A 24,641-nucleotide genomic window follows, 5' to 3' on the forward strand; every position below is an offset into this window, starting at 1 on the left:
AAGCACTTAAGTCTTTTTCTTGAAGAGTTTGATAATCAATTCAGGAGGGTACACCAGAAAAGAAAAGGAGAAAGTCTGTCATCATGTGTCACATATGAAGTTTAACATGCTCTGAAAAAAAGCTGCAGATATGAAGAAGTATGAGGAGATGCTTTTGGAAATTAGACATACCAAACCTATTAACCAAAACAGCTCAATACCATAAACCTTGCTAAAAGGCATATGCTACAAGTGCCTCTCACAATCTGCTAAGCCACCTGCTAAGGTAGACAAGTCTCATGAGAAGGTATTTATTCATTTATGTGAAATGGTAGTCATAGGAAAAAGCAAGAGAGATATGTACATGGAATAAAAACTTTCACAAGGCTTTTCAAGAGACTGTCAGAACATCCTTGGAAACGATTAGGAATATCAAAATTGCCAGTTGAGGAGATGGTTACAACACAAACACACTGTCCATGTTCATTAAATCAAAATTCATGTGAACTGGTTTTAATAAATTTGTAGAAATTTCATCAATGGTCCAAGAGAAAAAAAATACAATGGATAAGGAGACTGACAATTATTAACATAAAAAGTTTATTGAAAGCTTTAAGACCCTTTGAGAAGATAACAGAAATTTGTATGAAACTGCATCACTTTTGAAAAAAAATACTCAGATAACTTCCCAACAACATTGGCCCATGGTCTCCAACTGCAAATACATTGGATGACGATACTCTTCAAACCTTTGTTCCATTTTACTTCTTCAATTTTCTTAATTGGTGTGGGGGAGAATCAGGTGATGTGAATTTTGATGAATATGTGAAAACTTCTGCCAATGTTAGCAGGAAAATGTTTTTAACAGTCCAGGACATCATTTATTTAACATCAAAGGGAAGGAGTGATAATTCAAAGCATTTATCTCTTGTGATGATGGTTCATTACATTTCAGGATCTTCAAAACTCACTGGACTTTTGAATGGCCTTGAATATACAGTTTCCTATTCCAAAGTACTTGTGTATGATTGTCTCACTTGCAGAGCATCAGCTAAATCTAAATGTCAGTAATGGTTTACCAAGGGACTAATGAATATAGTGCAAACAACTCTGGCTTGATATAACAATGACTTTGGTGAAGAGAGAGCAACAGGAGATAGGAGCTGGGACCTCTTACAACACAAATGAGATTGCCATATAGCATTTTAAGTTAGTCTGAAGAAATACCATAAAAGAATTATTGAGGTACTAACAAAACATATCTTGCCATGTCATAGTAAAAGACTAACTCGCCTGTCTGAGAGGAATGCTACACCATTGGATTCAGTCTGTGAACAAAAAAGCTACATACACTGATATTGCATTTGTTCCTTCTAAGTTGCCAGAAAGTGAAACTACTATCTTAGCTTTGTTGGGAAAATGTTTTAAAACATGCTAGATTGTAAGATAGTCTAGCAGAGTCAGGAATCATAGCAGAAGAGTAAGTGAATGACATGTTTACTTGTAATCATTACAATATATTCATCAGGAGGAACAAGTTAATTTATGAAATTCTAAAAAGATTGTCTTGGGAAGCATTTCTTGATAGCCTTTGTGAAAAAAAAAAATCTTGCCAAATTCATAACCTTGCCAAAGATCTTTATGACACATATGATGCTTTAATATTATCAGATTATTCAATGATGTTGTTTGCCAATACAATACCTTTCAAGTGAATAAAGCCAGGAAAACAAAATCTTTGTATTCTAGTCATCCTATCTATGGATGATAGAGCATCTGTTGTTGTTTATGCAGGCCACAAAGGAATGTAACTGGGATCTTCATTTACTATCTCAGAAAAGAATGGTTCATTGGTTCTTTGCATGTGAACAGCCAAACTATCCCAGATATGCTCCACTGTATTTGATGGAAATAGTAGAACTAGAGAGATTATATACTGACATGGTCAATGGAGGATTTGCTGTGCAAAGAGGGTAAAAGTATGGTGTTTTTCTAGGTGGCTACAGATCAAACTATTCAGCAGACACTGAATGAGGACTCAAAAACTATAGGTGGACTTACTGGAATGAGTAAAAAAATTTGCAGTCCATCAAGAGATCTCATATCCAGCTCATGCAGTAGCTGATGTGAAGAAATGACAAGTAAAAGGAAATAAACCTGCCCAAGAAAGGATATAGATAAATTAATGATTGCATTTAACAAAATGTCTGTAAGGAGTACAACATACACAGTTACAGCCATGTGCAACCCCTCCAAAATTGATGATAATAGTTTGGTGAATATATCCACAGGCAGCATTGTTCCACCTGAAGTGCAGAAGGACTTTCTACATGCTGAGGAATCTGGACAGTTGGTTTTCACTACCTAAATTCAAGAAAAACTAACATAGGATGAAAAAGAAATCTGTGGTCCAATAAAGTATATGAAATTTTAAAAACATTTTCTGATGTAGCAAAATCTGCACCAAGAAAAGTGAAGAAACAGTATATAATGCTGAAGGCAAGTTCAGACTTACTTGGTTGATTGATTGATTTAGTGTTTTATGGCACAAAGCAGCGAGGCTATCTGCGCCAGACATTCGGTAAAAATGTAAAAAAAAAATACAAAAATAAATTAATAAATGTAGTAATAGACATAAATGGAAATGAAGGTAAAACAAAAAAGTATAAAACCAATGTTGACACCTAGTCAACAATGTTAAGATAGAAGGCAGAGTATAAGAAGTTGTAAGGTATTTACTCTAGCAAAAAGGTAATGATCATAACCCGCCAGGAAGACTAACAGGTAAGTTCAAGAACCACCGTCAGTCACCTGAAGTTGGTCTTTCCAGTCCTGGTTCCGTGTTATGTGTCATAGCAGCTATTATCAAAATGTAAAAGAATAAAAGTTTTAAAAGACACTCCGCAAAATCGTAATAATGAGTAGCCAAATGTCCAGTAAAAAGATAAAAGTCAAGAAAATGGAGTAAAATTTGTAAAAGTAATTGAAGATAAAAACAAAACGGCAATTAAAACAGAAAATGGCGTAAAAACCAATCTTGACATCCAGTCAACAAAGTTGTAAAGGACTACCTGTAGCAGAATGGTAATGATCATAACCCGCCAGGAAGACTAACAGGTAAGTATAAAAACCACCGTCAGTCACCTGAAGTTGGTCTTTCCAGTCCTGGTTCGGGTTATGAGTCAATATGGCCAGTACTAAAAGTAAAGTAGTAAAAGTGTGAAATGATATGCAGCAAAAGTATAATAACAACTCGCCAGGACGACTAATGAGTAGTTCAAACGGATAGTTCAAACAGTAGTGTTAGTCACCTGAAGTTGGCCTTTCCAGTCCTGGTGTCGAGTTATTTAATGTTCTGGCCATTGTCCAATGTCAAATTGAATGAGAGAGATTAAAACTGTAAAAAAGGAACCACAATTAAAAAGGTGTAATGAATAAATATGCAACACTTAAATGAGATTAAAAGATTAATGGCCATTAAAAAATTAAAAACATTATCAAGGTGGACAGAGTCACCATCACCAATAACTCTGTCCAATGTTACAGACTGACCCTGGGAAAAAATATGTTTAAAATATTGCCGTCGTTGAGAATTGTAACGATGGCAAGAAAGTAAAACGTGGCTGATAGTGATTTGAGTGTTACACAAACTACACATTGGTGCATCAGTTCCAGATAAAAGAAAATGATGAGTTAAAAAACTGTGACCAATGCGTAGCCTAGTGAGAACAACTTCCTCCTTCCAAACTTTACGGAAGCTAGATGGCCAAAGTCCAATTTTGGATTTGATTTGAAAAGTTTGTTGTGCGTTGCTCACTCCAAGTGGACTGCCAGCTGGCACGGAGCTGAGCCTTGAAGACAACACCATAGTCCATGTACGGAATAGGCATAGGAGTGATGGTGCTGAAGCAGACATATTTAGCTGCCATGTCTGCAAGCTCGTTCCCGCAAATACCAATGTGGCCTGGTATCCAGAAAATCTGGATTGAAGTGGCTGCTAATGAGAAATGGGCCAGTCGAGTTTCGAATATCAGCGAGAATAGGATGTGAACTAACGTGTAGCGATTCCAAGGCAAGTATAGAACTAAGCAAATCAGTATAAATAGTGCAGTTGGAGTACTGCTCAGCTGCAATATGATCCAGGGCAAGAGATATAGCATACAGTTCAGCAGTGAACACAGAAGCTGTAGAAGGGATTCTGTGCACAACTACTGACCCATAGCAAACCATAGCAGAGCCCACTGAATTACCTGATTTGGAACCATCTGTATAAATGGGAACTGAATGATTGTTTGAAAGATATTCATTGAATAAAAGACGGTACTTCCAATCTGGAGTATCTGCCTTTTTTAGGTGACTGAAAGAAAGGTCACATTTGGGGGCTGTAATAAGCCATGGTGGGATGGGCCGACCTGTGGAATCTGCAATGTTATCCAAGGACAGACCCAATTCATCCAATTGCGCCCGGATGCGAAGGCCAAACGAAGCAATGACAGATCGTCTGTTCTGAAAAAGTACTGCCCACCGAGGAAGGAAAACACATTTCATGGTGGGATGCTTTAGTAAGGAATAAAGTTTCGAAGTATATTGTAAAGATAGTTGCAAATGGCGAAGGTGTAGAGAAGGTTCATGAGATTCAATGTATATACTTTGAACTGGAGAGGTACGGAAAGCCCCAGTGCAGAGTCGAAGTCCTTGGTGATGAATGGGGTCCAGCATCTTTAAGGCTGAGGGTCTGGCAGAGCCATAGACCATTGATCTATAATCGAGTTTCGATCTAATAAGAGCACGATATACCTTTATCATTGAACAGCGATCTGCCCCCCAACTGGTAGAAGAGAGAACATGGAGAATTTTCAGTGCTCTTGTGCATTTGACTCGAAGCTGCTTTAAGTGTGGTATAAAGGTCAGTTTACAATCAAAGATAAGCCCCAAGAACGTGGTCTCAGAGACCACTGGCAGCAAAACTTGACCGATATGAAGTTCAGGATCAGGGTGAATACCCCGTCAACGGCAAAAGTGCATGCATACAGTTTTGGAGAGAGAGAAATTAAAGCCGTTCGCCAGAGTCCACTTCCGTACACAACTGAGGGCAGTTTGTAGTTGCCGCTCAATATATCTCATGTTTGACGACTGACATGAGATGTGAAAGTCGTCGACATACAGCCCATTGGCAACAGTGAGAGGGAGTTGTTCAGTGATGGCATTTATCTTTATACTAAAGAGTGTAACACTCAATACACAGCCTTGAGGGACTCCAAGTTCCTGTACAAAAGAATGGGAAAGTGTCAAACCCACACAAACTTGAAATCTCCTGTCCATTAAAAATTTTTTTAATAAACATGGGTAGATGGCCACATAACCCATATGTATGGAGGTCTCGCAAAATGCCATACCTCCATGTTGTGTCGTAAGCTTTCCCTATGTCAAAGAATATTGATACAAGATGTTGGCGGTTGAGAAAGGCTTCTCTGATAGATGTTTCAAGACGAATTAGGTGGTCTGTGGTGGAGTGCTGTCGACGGAACCCACACTGGGTGGGCGAGAGGAGGTTGTTTGATTCAAGGAACCAAACAAGACAAGCATTAACCATCCTTTCTAATGTCTTACAGAGACAGCTCGTCAAAGCAATTGGACAGTAGTTTGAAGGAATCTTGGGATCTTTCCCTGGCTTAGAGAAAGGTAAAATAATAGCCTGGCGCCAGGCATCAGGAAAAACATTCTCCTGCCAGATCCGGTTGAAAACAATCAGAAGGACATCAAGAGAAGCAGGAGATAGATGGTGCAGCATGTCATAATGAATATCATCAGGTCCAACAGATGTACTGGCAGACTGATGAAGGGCCATTTTTAGTTCCACCAGGGTAAAGGGACAATTATAGTCAAAGAAACAGTCAGTTCAAAAGGAAAGAGGTGATCGCTCTGCCCGAGTCTTGATGGCCAGGAAGGTGGAGGAACAAGCAGAAGTGCTAGATACCCAGCAAAAGCTTTCACCTAGAGTGTTAGCGATGTTCCGAACATCAGTCACCTCCTGACTATCAGAGAGTAAGATCGAGAGGGGGACAAAATTGTAGTGCCCATTAACCTTTCAAATCCTGTCCCATATGATCTTGGAACTGGTGGTAGAAGATATGCTGGTTGTGAACTTAATCCAAGATTCCTTCTGGCTTTGACGTCTTACCCACCTGGCATGTGCACGGGCCCGTCGGAAAGCAACCATGTTTGAAAGTGTGGGATATCTACGAAAAGTATCCCAGGCCTGCTTTTGAGCCTTCCGTGCTAAGTGCCAAGCAGGATTCCACCACGGACGAGGATATCATGGAAAACGTGTCGAGGTTTTAGGAATACACTGAGCAGCTGCATGTGTAATACAGTCAGTTACCGCTGCTACACAGTCGTCTATTGATGGCTGATTTACGATGGCAGGATCAAGTTCTGCTAGAGCAGTGAAAGTGGACCAGTCTGCCTGATCCAGCTTCCACCGGGCAGCGGGTAGGGTGGCATCAACCACGCCAGTCTCTCTCAAAGGATCGGAAAATGAAAATGATCACTGCCTAGTGGATTACTGTCAACCCTCCATGAAAAATGGGAGAATAATGAAGGGGAGCAAACTGAGAGATCAATAGCGGTAAAGGACTGACTAGGTGCATGAAAGTAAGTGGAAGAACCAGTATTGAAAAGAGAGATTGTGATCAGAGAGCATCCGCTCTACAGATCGCCCCTCCCATCAATAATAGCACTTCCCAGAGGGATGATGTCCATTAAAATCCCTAGGATTAGAAATGGAGATGGCAACTGTTCAATGAGAGTATCAAGATCTGATTGATCATATGTCTCTCCAGGGGACAGGTACAGAGAACAAACAGTGATGGTATGACCCAAAGAAACACTGATGGCTACAGCCTCCAAGGGTGTGTTGAGTGACAAAGACAGGGTGGGCACGTGTTGATCAACCAACAGTGCCACCCCTCCATGTACTCGACCATCACACAACCTGTCATTTCTGTACAGAGAAAACTGCCGAATGGAGACAGTATCAGCAGTTTTGAGAAATGTTTCTTGTAAAGAAAGACAAACAGGATGGTAGGAAACAATCGGCGTTTTGATATCATCCAGATTAGAACGTAAACCTCGACAGTTCCATTGTATCAAGGTGGCCATTTTTTAAGAACGGGTAGGTGAAGTGGCTGGAGAACCCTTCGGTTTACGACCACGTCTTTTTTCTTTACTGTCTTTAGTCGGAGGAGGTTTATCAACCTCCATGGATCCTGCTCTGGGTCGGGTGGGCAGGTTTTTGTTATTGGAAGGGGAATCCAGTGACTGAGGACGCGAACGAATAATTGTTTTGTCTCTTATGGTGGGAGAAAAAGATGTATCAGAAGAAATGCCTGTAGTTGAAATTGAAGGATGTGGATCTTGAGATTAGTTGGAAGGTATGGGAGGAACAGAGATGGGTGTGGAAGTCGATTCATCAACCTTTTTTAACCACGGAGGTCAAAAGGCTTTTCATTTGTCTTGAAAACGATTCTCTTGGAGGCACAGAGAGATCTGTCTGCACTCCCACTGTAGTTGTGGAATGAAGTGCAGCAGCATATGTCGGAGATGGAGTTGTGGACAGCAATTTCCGAGCTTCAGGATAACTAATGTTATGTGTCGTTTTCAAACGCTGCACCTCTTTTTCCTCCAACCATTTTGGGCAAGAATGAAAGTAAGAGGGGTGAGAACCATTGCAGTTTATGCAATGTGGGTTCATGTCACAGTCATAGGCATCGTGGTCCTTGCCTCCACAACGAGCACATGTCAGGGAACCACGACAAGATGTCTTTGAGTGGCCGAATCTCTGACATTGGAAACATCGAAGAGGGTTTGGTATGTATGGCCAAACCCTGCAAATGAGATAACCTGCCTTGATGGTGGCAGGTGCACATGGTGAAGTAAATGTTAAAACAAGGGTATTTGTTGGCAGTGTAACTCCATCTTTTGCAGTGGAGATGCCTCACTGCAGAAACTCCTTGAGTGGAGAGACCAGCGAGAATCTCTGACTGGGAGCGTTCTTCAAATCCTTTCAACAATAACTCCTCATGAAGAATTCAAGGTAGCATGGGGTGTAACCTCAATAGGTATATCCCCAATTGCCTTTGAATTCAAGAGGAGTTCACTGTGTTGGTATGTGGATGTTTCAACCAATATGTCACCAGATCGAAGTTTCTTTACTGACTTTGGAGAGCCAGCAAGTCCCTCTAGTCCCTTTTGAATAAAAAAGGGGGACATTTGCCCTAAAGGTTTTTCCGAAAGAGAATGTAATATAAGAAAATGAGGTGCGTGTGTTACTGATGTTGAAGATTGCTGTTCTGAGTATTCAAGACGTGGTCGCTACCCATTGACTGTTTTTTTACAATTTTATTTAAATTTTTTGGAGGATCCATAGGAAAAAGAAAAAATTTCGGTACCCACTGACCCCACTCACCATGGAGCCCTACAAGGGGATGCACTACAAAGTCATGCAAGGACAATGCAGCAACACCAGGGTTTCGTGAGCACTATAACCAAACACCAGCATCAGGCACAATGTCCACAACACCTGTTGAGAACTTCCAACACTGGTACTTGGTTGACTCTAGCCCAAGTGGACCAGCCGATTGACCCAAGGGGGGCCACCCAAAGGCCGCCCGTCTACAGGAATTCGAGGCCAAAGTGGTGTGTTAGGGTTGGACCCCTCAACCAGCAGGATCCTCTCCTCTCCTTCACGGGTTGCCACGCACAGCAAACACATGGGTGGATGTTTAGATCCCAGAGAAGGTAACCAGATAGAACAGAACCTTCCCTGGGAGGTCCCCTCACCACGTACAGGAATCCACACGAAGGGACTTGCTTGGTAAAATATCAAGATTATTGGCAAGACAAACGATGTAGATATCAAGGGTGCTTTGACATACAGCTTTTATCTCTAATTCCCCTCCACTGCCACCCAACATGGAAGCAGAGTAAAAATAAACAAATCAAAGCTCTTGCATCACATGGAGAGTTCTGATCTTCAGATTCACCAGACTGTGCAAAAAATGTACTTCCTTCTTCACCACCAACTGTACAGATCTTTGATGAAATGACCCTTCTTCAGAAGATAAAAGATGTTTCTGTGAAATTTGGAAAACTATCTAATTTAATCTTTAAAAAAGTGGTTTATGTTTTAAACAACCATTGTTCCAAGCAGACAGACTTTGTTACAGATCTTTACCCCTTACAAAGTAAAAAAGGAAGTGAATGGAAAGAGAGGGCACTTATTGGTAAACAGAGGATAAAAATCATTGGAAGAGATAGAATATGCCTGAAACAGTTCAAGAACTTCTTGGCTTGTGATCAGAATAAAGAACAACTAGTAAAATGTTTCTACGAGCAACGACATGATTCTAAGAACCCACAAATGCTTGTGTGTCATGTAGATATCATTGTCATGTACTTGAGATATTGATGACAAGTTGAATATCAAGTCAGAGGAGAAGCTTTGATGTAATCACAAAGAAACAGACACACATATGCTTATATGCTTCTGAATGCCAATCACTATGGGAAGGAGTATATCAACATCATTATTCACCATGGCTGTATTTGTCCTTGTTACAGTGTGAAGATAAGCAGCAATCTGTACACAAACATGAGTTCATGATCAGACTTTAGAATTATTCATATGAGTACCATCTTTAGAAAAATTGGAGAATCTTACACTATTTTCATAGGCTGCAAAATAATGAGTACTTTTGAAGGAAGGGGAAAGGTCAAGTTAGTCAATATCAGAATTGAAAATAGTGACAACCAAAGTCCATTTCAGACAATTAACAGCTGAAGAACATTCACTTGCCAACACTGAAAGATGTTTGCAAACTAAATTATAAGGATCATATAGATATTGTAAATTATGTGAAGTATGAAACATTCAAATACTGCTACAAGATTGATGCCACACTACCTCACAACAATGATGCTTTTGTTAATTACATTTGAGAGGCTGATTATCAAGCTGCACCATCAATGCCTGCAGCAGACAACAGTTGTCTCGAGTACAGAAGGTTTTGGATGATCATTGAAAGTAGTGTTATGTATTTCATTTCCTTCAGACTTCATAATGAAATACATTTAATGCTCATACAAAAAAACTTCATATACCCAAGGAAAATGTCTATGCAAAGAAAAGGGACTCTCAGAACTCTTAAAATGCTTGAATTGTGGAAACCAGCCTGGGCCAACTGATGATATTACATCAGACTCTGATGATGAAAGTGATTTGGAAGGTTAATCTGATAGGAGTTGGATCTATACTGCCACAATACTTGTGACCTAATATTCAAGGTACTGCTATGTAACCTTGTATAAAATAACTTTCTATGCAAATGGCATCATGTATAGTAAAATACTGTTTTCACATGGAACATAAAAAAATTTGGATTATATGACTGATTCTTAGAAAGTGACTTAAAAAGACTTGAAGCTATAAATAGCATCATAGTCAACTGTGTGATTGGCTATCTTTTAAATTGTGGAGAAGTTTAGTTGCATCATCACATTTGTTTTTTTTGTTGGGGGTGAGGGTCACTTTCATAATGATTTACTAGTAGATTAATTACCATAAACATCCTATAAATGTCAAACAAGAAAAATCAGATATTTAAAAGTTAGATGAGATCTTTGCAAAAGGACATTGTATAAAGGAACTAAAACATCACGTTGCCAATATCAATTATTTTGCATTACACGTATGAATTTTAGTTGTCATAAAATGAGTTAATGCTAAATTGGTACACAAATTTTAAGCTTATTTATAACACTCTATAATGGTCCATTTGTGAGTCAACATCCTTAACTTGTCCTTATAGTCCTATTTCTGGGGTAAAAATCACAGTCAAAAAAGCCTCCAGTTACCATCAGACAAAGAGTTAATATTAAACTCTGGAATACTTATGTGCAATTTTAAGATCCAGATCATTTTACCTTTAAAATAAATGCCCTCAAATTACCCCAAAATCACTGTTTCTGTTTTGTTCCTAATGTTGTCAAATGAATGTGGATTTGTAGATTTATTATAAGTCTTAGACCCACAGTCTGATGTATCCTTTGGAAAATAAAGTACAAAGACTATGGTGAGTTATCTGGTAACAGTATAATGGTCTTACCTTTCTGTAGAGTACTGTGATCATATCACTTTTCTGTTTTGATCTAACTAGTTCCATATATTCACCAGAAGAGCCTAAAATAACACCAATCAACAAAATAAAGTTTAAGGCCAATGCATCCTACTGCCAACATATAGCAAAAGAACAGCTAAATGTACTGTTCTTTAACTATTACTTGTATAAACACATTGTTATAATTTTACTCACAAAATGCTTATTAGTAAAATCTGATGTTTCTCAAGAATATTAAAATACAAACTATATTACAGTTAAAGAGCTCATATTTATGAATCTTCACAAGAATACAGGTAAACCCACACAAATTCCCTGGTGGTATTATCTCCCACTTAATATATATATATTCTTTTCTTTTTTCCCTACATTACCTGTATGTAGTTTGTCAACTAGCTGGATTCCACCCAGACTTGCTTGAATTGCAGGTCCATAGTCCATAAAAGCAAATTCTGAACGTAGTTTCTCTATTCTCAACATCAAGTATGGTTTGTCGACATGGTCACTGGATCGTGCCAAATGTAATACTACCTCTCCAATCCACAGCTGCAGCAGCACTTGAATGGTGTTACTAGCTGACATGTTATCATCAAAACCTGGTAAATCAACAGTTCTTGCCCATTCTTCAGTTTCTTCATCAGAATGATCAGATACTGAGAAATACTTTGCAATTCCTGGATTTGTATGCAACAATATAATTTTAGTTAAAAAAATATTTTAGAACTATTTTATAAACACTCCCATTATTATAAATTAGAAAAGATGTATCAAAATTTCAAAATACAAATTTTATTATCATTCAATACTCAGATTTGTGAAGCATTAAATCACAAAATAAGTAATTAAATATTATTAAGACCACCATACTCATACAGCAAAATAGCTATTTAGATATGCATAACAGACATTTTGTAGTGTGCCATGTGAACATCTAAGCTTTATAAATGCACAACTTTAGGTTGCAAGACAATGACTTAGAGGAAGGAGTCTGTCCCCAAGTTTTAATTATATCACAGTAGATACCAAAATCTAGTTTACTTACAGTTCACAGGAATAACTAGTCTGTATATATTAACAACAGTAATCCAAAAGAAATACACTTGGATTTGCACAATAGGCATATATCTATGTATATGCATAACTTAATGTACCTGTACTTTAATTATTAACTGTAACTATGATAATTCTTTTAAAATATTTTATCTCATGAAAAGTGCTCAACCAAAACTTAATAAATTATTTTAACTGATGTTTTAATGCATTTTTAAACTTCATAGTTTCACCTCCTGTTTGTGGCAAAGCATATATTACCTCAACCTTCTTTTATCATTTTCTTTACTTTAAAAGTATAATTATTTTGTAATTCAAAAACACAGTTAAGGTGGTTCAGTTGCAAAAAGAAAGTGAAGTTTATAGCTTAAAATATATTTGCAGCATGTAAATTTTAATTGTCAATTTTCTTATCAAACATTCAAATGTACAGCATAGCACTGAAGAACAAACAGTAAAAGAATGAAAACTGACCAAAAACCCATTCAATCATGATTTGTCCCCTCTCAGCCAAAAATGAATTTGTTATCAAAATATATATTTTATTCTTTACTCACTTGGTGGGGACTTGCTAATATTTCTTTTTACTTGTGCACCTTCAGAAACTCTACTGAGCAGATTCTTCACACGTCTAAGTTCTGGAGCAGTTGGATCCAGATGAACTTCCTTAAGGTTCTGAAATTAAAATTGTTGCAGTGTACAATGTACTTCTTAATAACTTTTTGCTCTCCATATTTAATATAGGTCAATTTATATGAACAGCAAAATGACAAAGTTTGTATGCAGTGAACAAAAACAAAACTGTTTAGTGTTAATACACATAAAGCACTGTCTAGCAAAAAGTGGAATTTTCTAGTAAAATGGCTATATTAACAAATATGCTATATTGGTAAACTTAAATATGCACCAATACAAAAAACATATGATCTTAAATATGCCAATGCTTGAACAATGACTTGGTTTTTAATGAAAAACATGTAAACCTCTCAGAAAGGGTCAATTTTAGGCACAATATATAATTGAAAATCATTTCACTTCACCTGAATTTCACTAAGGATGTTATTGTTTTTAACCTGTGTATTCAAAGGCCATGGGATAACCATGCAAACTGTTACCACAGACTGTGAACATCCTCTGTACATATATATGCTGAATATACATAGAGTGCTAATAAATACTTAATCTGAAGAGAAAAAAAACACTTCAGTATTACATCAAAGTTATTCCAACACAATTTTCAATAGATAGTTTCATAACTACAGTTAGTATTTGATACATTACTTAAATTTTTATTTCATTTTGAAAGGCAGATATATATCAAAAATGATATCACCAATATATATCATAAACACAAAAACTTTAGCTGTCAAACTCAATAAAAACCCTTTACTGAAAATTACATAACTACATGTATATATATTAGCAAGAAATAGAACATTTTTTAATGATAAATTTTATTTTTGATGCACTGAATGTTATTCATCATTATAAACTTTAATCCAGTCAATATAATGAGCTTCTGAAACAAAGGCTATAATTTGATTTTATGCTGAAATTACTTCTTATGTAAAAGCTCAAGTGCGATAAACTTTTTGTTTCAACTGTTATAATACAAAAGGTGCCTGAAACTGTGTTTGAGAGGAATTGCTACCATAATTAACAGAGAGTCACAAGAGCACAATAAGTGATAATCACATATACATATATAAAGGAAAACTGAAAGGTTTGTTTATGTGGAATTAAGCACAAAGCTACACAATGGTCTATATGTGCACTGCCCACCATTTGGTATTGAAACCCAGTTTCTAGCAGTACAAGTCTGCAGACACACAGCTGTGGCACTGGGAGGTTAACTGAAAGGTGTAAAGAATATAAGCACAATTGTAACTTCATGGATATCACTTCAATGGATATTACCAAATAATAACATTCAGAACAAATGTTTACTTACCATTCACAGTCAGTTAGATAAGGTTTTGATGGAACATAACTAATTTTCAAACAAGAATGTATGCAAGATTATCACCTAATATTATGCAAGCAGCATACTCTCTTGAATAATGCATGTTTTCCTATGTCTCATTTAAACTCCTTGACAGTGAAAAACATTTTTGGTAACTTTATTATAATATAAATTTTACAACATAGTTTCAAAATCATTAAAACAAGTTGTTCTGTGATATCACATTCATTTATGTTTCAGTATTGCTCCAAAACTAAAAGCATAACGTTTTCAGGCCCACTGTTTTCAATTTACAGGTGTCCCATTATTCAAAACTAGTTTGGAATAAATACTGAGGCTTCTGTGACACAATGCTTTCACTTTTCTAAAATGATAGGTAAGAAAACTGGAACTGACTTTTTTCTTTCAAGTTTATCATCACTAAACAACAATATACAACTGCAAAAGTAAAGCAGTGAATGTTGGAGAACTTCCAAGATTTATTACTCAAATTTCTTGAAAGTATGTTATTATGTGGGAAATACACACAATATATAACCACTAGATTCCCCACAGATGTTTAAGATATGTAGCTAAGGCAACTACACAAATGAACAGGTATCATGCCATAGACCCTACAGCACAATATAGAAAAAGTAATACTACCTATCTGCCCTTTAAATGCACCAATCTAATACACAGTAATGTGTTTCAATAACCATAGAGCAATGGAATTTTATTATTTTTACTAAATGTTTATAAGGGTTATTTGCAGAAATAGTGTAAAAACTGATAACTAGTCATCTCCAGCTCAACCATTCCTTTACTTTAAGGGCTTTAGCAACTTTTTTTGTCTGAATAATTAAGGAGAGTCAGGTCAATCAATTCTATAATACTAAATATACTTAGTTAATTATTTCTGAATTTTAGTGGAAAAGGATATTATAATATGATAGCATCTCTTTTATACATTCCTATATTAATACTGAAATCTTGATGTCTCTCTTTCTTCAAAAGCATGTAGTTTCCAAATAACATGTTTGTCAAGAATTTCTAAGTTATTTTACCTATTGTTCTATATATCATTTGTATATGATAGCAGTGAAGTGAATCAGTTGCATTTTTCACTAGCAATTTTTTGAGGTTATGAGTTCCACTTTCTTCGTTGTTAAAATAATGTATACATTTAAACAAAAAGATAACTATACAATTGTCAAATATGTTCAAAATCACAATGTAAATAGTAAATAATCACAACACTTCTGTTAATAGATACTTCTGCAGAATGCTTCACTGAAAAAAAAAATGACATTATCAAAATGAAGCACTTGTATACAGTACATAGATAGAGCATGCACTGAAGTTAGTAGAGAAATTTGCCAATTGGAATTTTCTTAAGGCATTCAAATTGGGTATAAAAGACAGGAAATAGTATTCTCAATGCATAGATGAGCAGAGAGTGAAAACTTTGAAGATCAAGAAATAGTTATGTTAGCAGATGGCAAATATGTTTTAGAATATTGTTTTATTGGCAAAAAGTGTTTGAAATTTAAGAGGTTTTGGAAATTACCAAAAAGAGATTTGAGATATTTAAGATGAGGAAAAATATTTTTGATCTTAACATGAAAATCATTTTGTACTTGGAGAAGTCAACACTTTGACTTCATACTTTAAAGGAGAAATTTTTAATGAAAATAGTTTATTAAAAATTCTGATATTTTTGTCTACCTAACATAATTTATTGAAGATACAGAAAACATATTAGAATTTACAGGATGGAAACTATAAAGGTCAATTTGAAGTCATAAACATAGCCAAGTTGACCTAGTCAATAGTAAGAGTTAACTTGTGTTAAAATTTTGAAAAAAACAATAAATTAAAAAAAATTACCAATAACCTTGAGTGTCTTCTGTACTTGTAAGATTACTCAGTGCATTTCTATCTGGTACTTAATTCTGCTGAGTTTCCTATGAGAACTACATTACTAACTTTTATGTAGAGCACTTAACTTGTTGCCATTACATTATTACTGTTTTTTCTTTTAGTAAAATAAGTATCTGAACCAAAAACAACATTTCTATGGTAAACAATAAACACATCCATTTACCACAGGAAATCCTATAGTTGCTGATGATTGAACACTTCCATCACAGACATCTCCAAATTCTCGATCTTCAGGACGCAAAATGTGTGGCACAGGCAGGTTGTTCATAAACTCCGCTAACAATGTTATTCTTCTATCTGATAGGTTAAGCTTAAGGCTTGGAAGAGTCATCTTTACTTTTTGTCTAAAATAAAACCATAACAAAAGTCACCAAGCTCACTTTCTGTCCACTACCTCATATTTGATAACTTCCTCTATTTTTTAAATATTGATTTGTCATGCACATAATAAAAAACTTGCTAAACTCAAAACTTATACACATCCTTTCACCACAATAAGAAATGATCTTATTGTTATATTTTCTACTATATATAATAAATATGCAAATTATTTAAACACAAAATGATCCCACCAATGAATAAAATTATAATTCTTTATGTTTCTTTGAATGTCTATTCACTCTTATTTAGAAAATATTTTTTATCTGAAAGAAATTAGGAATGTTATACACAATAATTCACACACATTAGAAAGGTGAAATAAAACATATCCTGGTTAATTCAAATTTATAAATTATGGTGTGTGTGTGCTCACATTCCTCTCTTTATGCATTTTCTCAGTTCAAATTCCTAAATATTGTTTTTCAATCAGTCAACAGTTGAAGTTCCATTTCCTTACAATAGAAATATTTTTGTTGTTTCTCAGATTCACTGTTCAGCACAAAGTGAGACTGACAGATCAATATTGATATCCATATGGAATTTTAGGAATTGCAAAAAAATGACTAATTTTCCTGTCATGTACTTTTAAAAATAAGCATCTTGATATATAATTTCTGTTTCTACAGTTAACTAGTCAGAGAGATACAGAGAATGACTGACATACACTTGGCTACTATATGTATAGATTGACAAAGCTTGACACTGGTGACCGAAATAGTTTTCCACACAATAAATAATGTTTTTTTTAAAATCCTTATACATTTTATTCTGACAACTAAAATAGCTTCAGATATAATAAATACGATCTTTTACTGATACTCTTAACAACATCTATTCATGTAACAAATTTCACTGGTGTTTCTTCTACATTATTTGCTTAAATTTTAAATTTTAGTATCACATTTCTAACCATCAGTTAAATTTAGAAAAATGTTTACCGTGGTAACAATCTATAAGTAGGCTCAATGCTGTTTGAGAATAATGCCATTATATTCACTTTTGGTATAAGGTGAATCTCAGACTCAGGAAGTTGTCTTGCTGTTCTCCACTCATCTCCTTTTAAAACATAAAATCATTTATCATTCCAAAGAAGGAATCATGAATTGTGTAATATCAAGTGTAACTAGAATGATTCATACAAATGGTCAAATTATTTACTATTAATATTAAATAACATTACAAGTAACTAAAATGATTCACAAAAGAGATCAGATAATTAACCTACTGAAGGTAATGTTTAACTTAAGTAAAATTCAACATAATACAACTATTGCAGAAAAGCAAATGACCACATGCACATAGATTTTGTGCTATCATTCTTCAAAACTAACCAGCCATACAAATATCTAAAATTATTCTACTATAAAATATTTAATAATTTTTGTAGCATTTATAATGCTAAACTAGTAATTATTCAAAATAATACAAAATATAAAGCAAAAAAAGTAATATGAATCACAAAGCTAATACTGCGTACTTAGAACATACAGCCTATTAAAAGCTACCCACCTGAATCAGTAAACAAAACTTGAATGTCTGAAAATGTAACATCAAATACATCATAAAGCCTCTGATCTATTTCCATTTTGGTATCTTCCTAAAAAAGACAAAAATAAATCATATAAAAACATCACAGAAATTTACAAAAAAAAATATAATTCCCACACCCTAATTTTTCTGTAATTCATCATTTTTTATTGTAACAAAACACAAATATATCGAAAATTGACTGCATAAAAATCAGAAATATTCATAATTTAGCCTGTTTTATTTAACAAGCAAATCAGGTTCTATTAAATTCTCAATTAATTAAATGCCAAAATTTTATTAGACTGACAATCAAAGTATTATGGAAATGATTCTTCATAAAGCATTTTTAAATATTTGAAATGTCTGAGCAATCTGCCAAGCATTAAAATGGAAAACAAAACAAAAAACAGCAGCAATATTTTCATCCTTCTCCAAGAAGTTTCTATGCACCAAATAACCATTTTATTGGAACATCCATGCACACTTATACATTTTATTTACCAGCATGATTAACAGACTGATCACATGATATGACAGGTGAATGGTTAAGCCATATAAATGCACACACCTAATTCTGTTTTACTTAGTCTACATGACGTTGGTAAGGTAAATATTTCTTCTATTCTCAAAAGTCATATTAGAGATTTGCCCATTAAGTATATTATAAAACATAAAACATTTCTATTGTTAACAGTGGTGATCCAAAAGGAAATATGTCTGCCATTAGGAAAAAACTGACAAATGCTGGTTATTATAAGAAAAAGTTTACCAAACAAGCTTGTAAGGTACAACAGAGATTAAACTCTATCTTAATTAAACAATTCCTTTAAGAATAATGAATTACTGGACATTGCACAAAGTGTAGCATAGAGGCTCACAACAAACCTGAAAACCTCTTAACTCAGACACAAATGGGGCAAAAAACAATAGTTTATGCCTGAGCATACACTACAAGCAATGAATGATTGGAAAATGGGGTGTGGAATGAATTGTGTTCCATTTCTGTCTATGTACACAATAGACTCAAAATTTGGAAAAAAGTTGTAATATGCAAGCATACATATAATGTATTTTATCAAATATTTTTAGTAAGGTATGAATATTTCCTTGTAGTTTTGAAATAAATATATGGTTCAGAACCACTGAAACTGTGTCATTTAACTTGCCTTTGTCTTTAGTGTTCTCAGTAAGATGTAATATTTATCTTGCTTTCAAAGATTTTATGTTAGTGTATGAAATGTTGTTTTGACAGAGGTAATATCTATATTGTCTCTAGAGATACTGTTTCAACCTTAGAAATTAGTGAATGTATCCTTCCGTTGGTGAAGTGGATGATGTCTTTATGTTCCAGCCAAGAATAATGTGAGAGAAAAACCAGGCTCATGAGAAAGAAGGCTGCTGACCCATTCACTATTATGTAATACATACATATTGTTTTCATTTTATATCATATGTTTAGTCTGTTTATTTCTAATGCTGCTTGAAATTCAATCAGTTTTCAAAGCCAGAACACTTAATAACTTCCTTGTTTGATCCTCCATTATTAAGGAGACCTATCCAATACTAGAGTTGGAAGTCAGCCCATCTGAGATATCACATAGCACATCTGCCTTCTTATGTTTTTCATAATACAAATTGCTAAAAACAGTAAAATGCTATAGAAATATTACTTTCACATTCTTTTGAGTTACCATAACAGTAACAGTTACATTGGGATATAAAAAAAGGAACTCCATTTTCTGATCCACTTTGTCATTTTAATCAATAAACCAGTAGTATTAATAACTTCAAACCCCAAGAAGTAGAACTATATTCTGGATCTTTCATTCAGTCTCACTCCTCTTTAACAAACATGGATTTTTCATAGACAATGATTGAATGACAAAATTTACTTCACTGCTGTAGATTGGTTCAAAATGCATAACAGTAAGTTCACTTAGGAAAAAGTTTTACCATCACATTCACCATTGTTATCCTTATCTACCATCTTGAAAAAAATCAAAAACCATATTTGTTATTGAGTGACACCTTTTTTAACCCTTTTACAATGGGTTCAGTATAATATACATGATTCATCTACATGTTTGTACATGTTAACTATTTGCATTATAACTTTTGATACAGAATATTTATCATCACATTTGGTAAACTTTTAGCAGAGATTTTTTTTAAGTTTTCTATTATTTTTTAAACAAGGAAACTTTCAACACGTGTTATAAGACAAGGTTCTGAAAAACATTGAAAAAATTAATAATAAAACAAAAGAATTTTATAATGCTGATCAAAAGGTATTTACCAGCTAAGAAATGGCTAATTCACTTTTATCAGACAGGTTTCAAAACTCTACAATATAGTCAGTGGCAAATTTAAGGTTTTGTGGGACCTACATTCCATGTCATTTTACATAGAGTAAAATTATGAATGAGACCCCATTAAGTTTGTTTGTTTTAAGTTTTGCACAAAGCTACTCGAGGGTTGTCTGTGCTAACTATCCCTAATTTAGCAGTGTAAGACTAGAGGGAAGGCAGCTAGTCATCACCACCCACCACCAACTCTTGGGCTACTCTTTTACCAACGAATAGTGGGATTGATCGTCACATTATAATGCCCCCATGGCTGAAAGGGCAAGCATGTTTGGTGCAACTGGGATTCGAACCTGCAACCCTCGGATTACAAGTCGAATGCCTTAACACACTTGGCCATGCCTGGCCCTGGACCCCATTAAAACCATGGGCTGAGCCTCCTCTAAACCTCTATCTAAATATGCCATTGAATATAGTAAATCTATTTCAACATTCTGAGAAAAACTTCACTATAATAAGAAAGTATAACAAATACAACCAAGTTGAAAATATTGATTGTACTTTACAATAAAATTATCTTAAAAACATTTACTGTTATTTTAACAGCAAAACATAAAAAATTAGAGGTTAACAAATAAGATTAATATGTTATTATATCTACAAAAATCATAAACACAAAATTGATTGCTGAAAACATTTAAAAAATAATTTTCTAGCTGCATGTAGTTTCATGTGTAGATAAAATGTTTCAGTAACTGTTCTGTGAAAATTTCTGTCACACTGTGAACAGACAAATATTTAAGAATTTTTATCACCACTCATACAACAGGTTGGCAAATAACATATACTCACAGCTGAATAGAAAGATATCACTGACAGTTCTGGGCCAGTTTTAAGCATTACAATTTGTTATGTCTAAAACACCAATGCATAAATCAATCATTTTATAGTTTGATTGGTTACTGATAAGTTTCTGAACAGAGAAAAGCTTGGTAACTATAAAAAAGATGCTGGATGACATACAGAAGTTGCTGGAATTAGTCTGAAGTGTAGATACAGTGGCAAGTGGCTCATACATTGAAACAGTGATCTCTTTTAAAACTTTCAGATGAATATTATCTGGCTCAGCAGTCTTATTTTTAAAACTTCCTGATTTTCTTTTAACAAACTCAAAATTTATGCAATTATCTCATTCAAATTTGTTTTTATTTATCAATTGTTCAAGATGAAAAATACAAGTTTTCATTAATAGGGATTTATAACTTGATAAAATAATGTAGATACTATTTACAGTCCAGTTTGTTTATTTTCATAGAGTTCTTAATTGTAACCTTAAATACATTATCCGTTGATTCAACTTGTTTCTGTACTTTTTTTCATAAGTATATTCACCTTATTACACATTTTTTTACTGTTTAATGTTGCATTGCTGTAGATTGGTTTGAAATGCATAACAGCAAGTTCACTTAGGAAAAAGTTTTCTCCTTCTCTTTCAAGAATCAACAAAGAAATATGACCTGTGCAGGAGTTTTTTTTAGTAGCATTGCCTAGAATTAAATAAAATATTCATAGGAATTTTTGTTTATGTAGGCTCATGAAACAGTAATAATATGAATACTAATAATATGAAGAGCAAATGGATGAAATTTTGAACTTTGTCTGACAACTGAAAAACCAACTTTTTTTTTCTATTATCAATATTTTAGCAGCTTTAAACATTAAGGTGAAAGATATTGAGTGTTGTTTCAAGTACAAGTCTGCTTTGGAATTTTTTTTCTTTCCTTTATATTCTGTTGGAATATTGATGAAGTTCCTGAACAAACACTATTACAAACCACTATCATGGTTCATGATACACAATTTTTCACAATAAACCCACATTTCACATTAAACAAAAACATTTTTAAAACAGTCTTAGAAACTTCTCTCAACCAACCAAACTGGAATATTACTACCATTGTTAAAATTACTATCAACTTAAACCCTCTTATTAACAAAACCATGTACAAGCACTAAATTCCAAAAATGAGACTTTACTAACTTAGCCTCATTAAAACATGTATAGCTACAGTCATAGCTATTTTCTCTGTGCCAAATGTTACCTCCATCAACTTTTGGTATGTTGGTTATTAGTTTGGTCTTAATATTTGTTTTATACACAGTTAATACTAAATGTTAACTCTTATCTAATTAGTGTCTGATCAATTAGATGATTAAATTCACAATTTATATGTGCAAGAGTACCTACCAGTAAAATGTACACTTTGATTACATTTATGGAATTTTCCTTGTTAAGAATTTATAATTTGGGCTCTAATTTGCAGGTCTTACCCATGTCACTTACTTCATCTTATTTTTGTGAATAAGAGTTTTCAAAAAAGAAATCCATTAAAGACAAGTATCTCAATAAATTTTCCTTTGTAGCACTGTTGTGCTTCTGAGACATCAATACACAAATGCTCATCCAAAAAGGTATATTCATTCCATTGATAGTTAAGTTACTTTTTATTTTAGAAACAATTTTAATATTTCAATACATTATAACTTATGTTATATAAGCAAGGAAAAGGGAAGAGCCATAAGTATGAAAACAAGGAAAAACTAGAGGGGTTGTGATAAGTAAAAGTTTGGAAATTCTGGCTTACCACACTTGAAATTCTGTCTTGCTGTAATTCACTTTTTACAGTCAGTCTTCCCATGTCTAAAACAAGTACACTCCCTCCTCTAAGGATGGACAAAAAGTAACATCTACATCAATACTACGTAATCAAGAACTGTTTGTACATTTGAAACATGAACTTATATGTAAATATGTTCACAAACATTAATAACCTTTACAATTTGAATACAGATACCAACTGTCAGGTAACTATTATACAAACATCACACTTACTACAGAATGGCTAACTTCTCTATTAACAAACTTATTACATTTCCTTTGTAGATGAAAATAAAATAGAAGTTTGAAATATTCTTTTAATTATTGTAGAAAACTTTATATAATTACATCACAACAGAACTAAAACAAGTCATGGAAACTCCTTAATGCAATTAATAAAACCTAATATAATAAAATATATCTGCATCATAAAAGCTACTTACTTCTGTAATGATCCTTGTTGAGGGATAACAAAGTATGGGGACTTCAAGTCAATATTCACATCAATTGTCTGATTAAAAAAATCATCCATATATGTATCTGAACTGTATTTATTTGCCCCAAAAGAAATTTACAGTATTTATTATATTTACAAATAATAATTATCAATTATTAAAAACTCTTAACTTCAAATCTAAATATAAGACAACAGATCTGCAAAATAAACTGTATAGTATTGTTATACTGATACAAAACTTAAGAGTTTAAACACTTTTCAGCTTTTTATACTTATTTTCTGTAGTAACTTTATTGTTAGATGCAGACCTATAAACTAAACAAAACAAAATGAATATGTTTGTCTGTCTTTTATTAGTACAGAAAATTAAGCTCTGAAGTAAAATTCCTGAGAGTTTCTTCTAATCTTATTCATACTTCCTATGTTTATCCACTGTTAGCAGATGAACTAAAAACCTGCCAAATATAAAGCAATGAATCACTGCTCCTTACTTAGTTTTTGACACTGTGAATATCAAATAAGTTCTTGCTGCACAATTCTCAGAACTTCCCAGGTTTGAAAAAGTAGAGTACGATTTGCCAACATGTTGACATTATAATGGTTGCAACAACAACTGTCTAAAGTATTATAAAATGTTTATGTTATGACTTTGTAGAAAGTAAGTGGGCCAATCCAATAAATCAGTAATAGGTTGTATCCTACAGAAACTATTCAAATTCCAGCTCCATGAACACAGTAGAGTACAATTTACCTGCTTATTTATGGTACAGTGTTGCAATAATAATTGTCTAAAGTACTTTATAAAAATGAGAGAAAAATATTTATGATATGACTATTTATAGAGTTGAATCTGACCCAAAAAACTTAAGTATCTGGATACTAGTTATCTTCCTGGTGGTTGGGATTCAGTGTTGGTATAAGTGTAAATGTGTGTATGTACTTTTGAATATCTTGTTTCCTATATTACCATACTTACTCAGTAACCAATACATGTGTAGTTCCCAGTAATAAAATCACAGCTCGTTTTGATTGTATTAGCATGCTTGGCTTAGCCTTCTTGATTGCAACTTTAAAAAAAAAAATTATTTACTAGTGAATTGCAAGTTTAGCTGGAAGTTTACAAAGCATTTTCTGCAAGCATATAAACTTGGCTACCATACACTGCATATGTGTGTGTGTGGGGGGGTTGCATGCATGTGTGTTAGTAATATTTTCAAAT

The 24,641-nt window shown here is 34.1% G+C and overlaps 1 protein-coding gene across 1 annotated transcript in view; it reads right to left on the reverse strand.

Moving 5' to 3' along the window:
- The window catches only part of LOC143240474 (intermembrane lipid transfer protein VPS13A-like), a 289,867-nt gene that overhangs the window by 174,733 nt on the left and 90,493 nt on the right, over window positions 1-24,641 (reverse strand). Inside the window, 8 exon segments of the mRNA XM_076482942.1 lie at window positions 11,145-11,218; window positions 11,531-11,830; window positions 12,764-12,881; window positions 16,256-16,436; window positions 17,412-17,529; window positions 17,983-18,070; window positions 22,952-23,030; window positions 23,409-23,476. Of these exon segments, the coding sequence (XP_076339057.1) occupies window positions 11,145-11,218; window positions 11,531-11,830; window positions 12,764-12,881; window positions 16,256-16,436; window positions 17,412-17,529; window positions 17,983-18,070; window positions 22,952-23,030; window positions 23,409-23,476 (1,026 nt within the window).

This window comes from Tachypleus tridentatus, chromosome 13 (genome assembly GCF_004210375.1).
Source record: "Tachypleus tridentatus isolate NWPU-2018 chromosome 13, ASM421037v1, whole genome shotgun sequence".
NCBI lineage: Eukaryota > Metazoa > Arthropoda > Merostomata > Xiphosura > Limulidae > Tachypleus > Tachypleus tridentatus.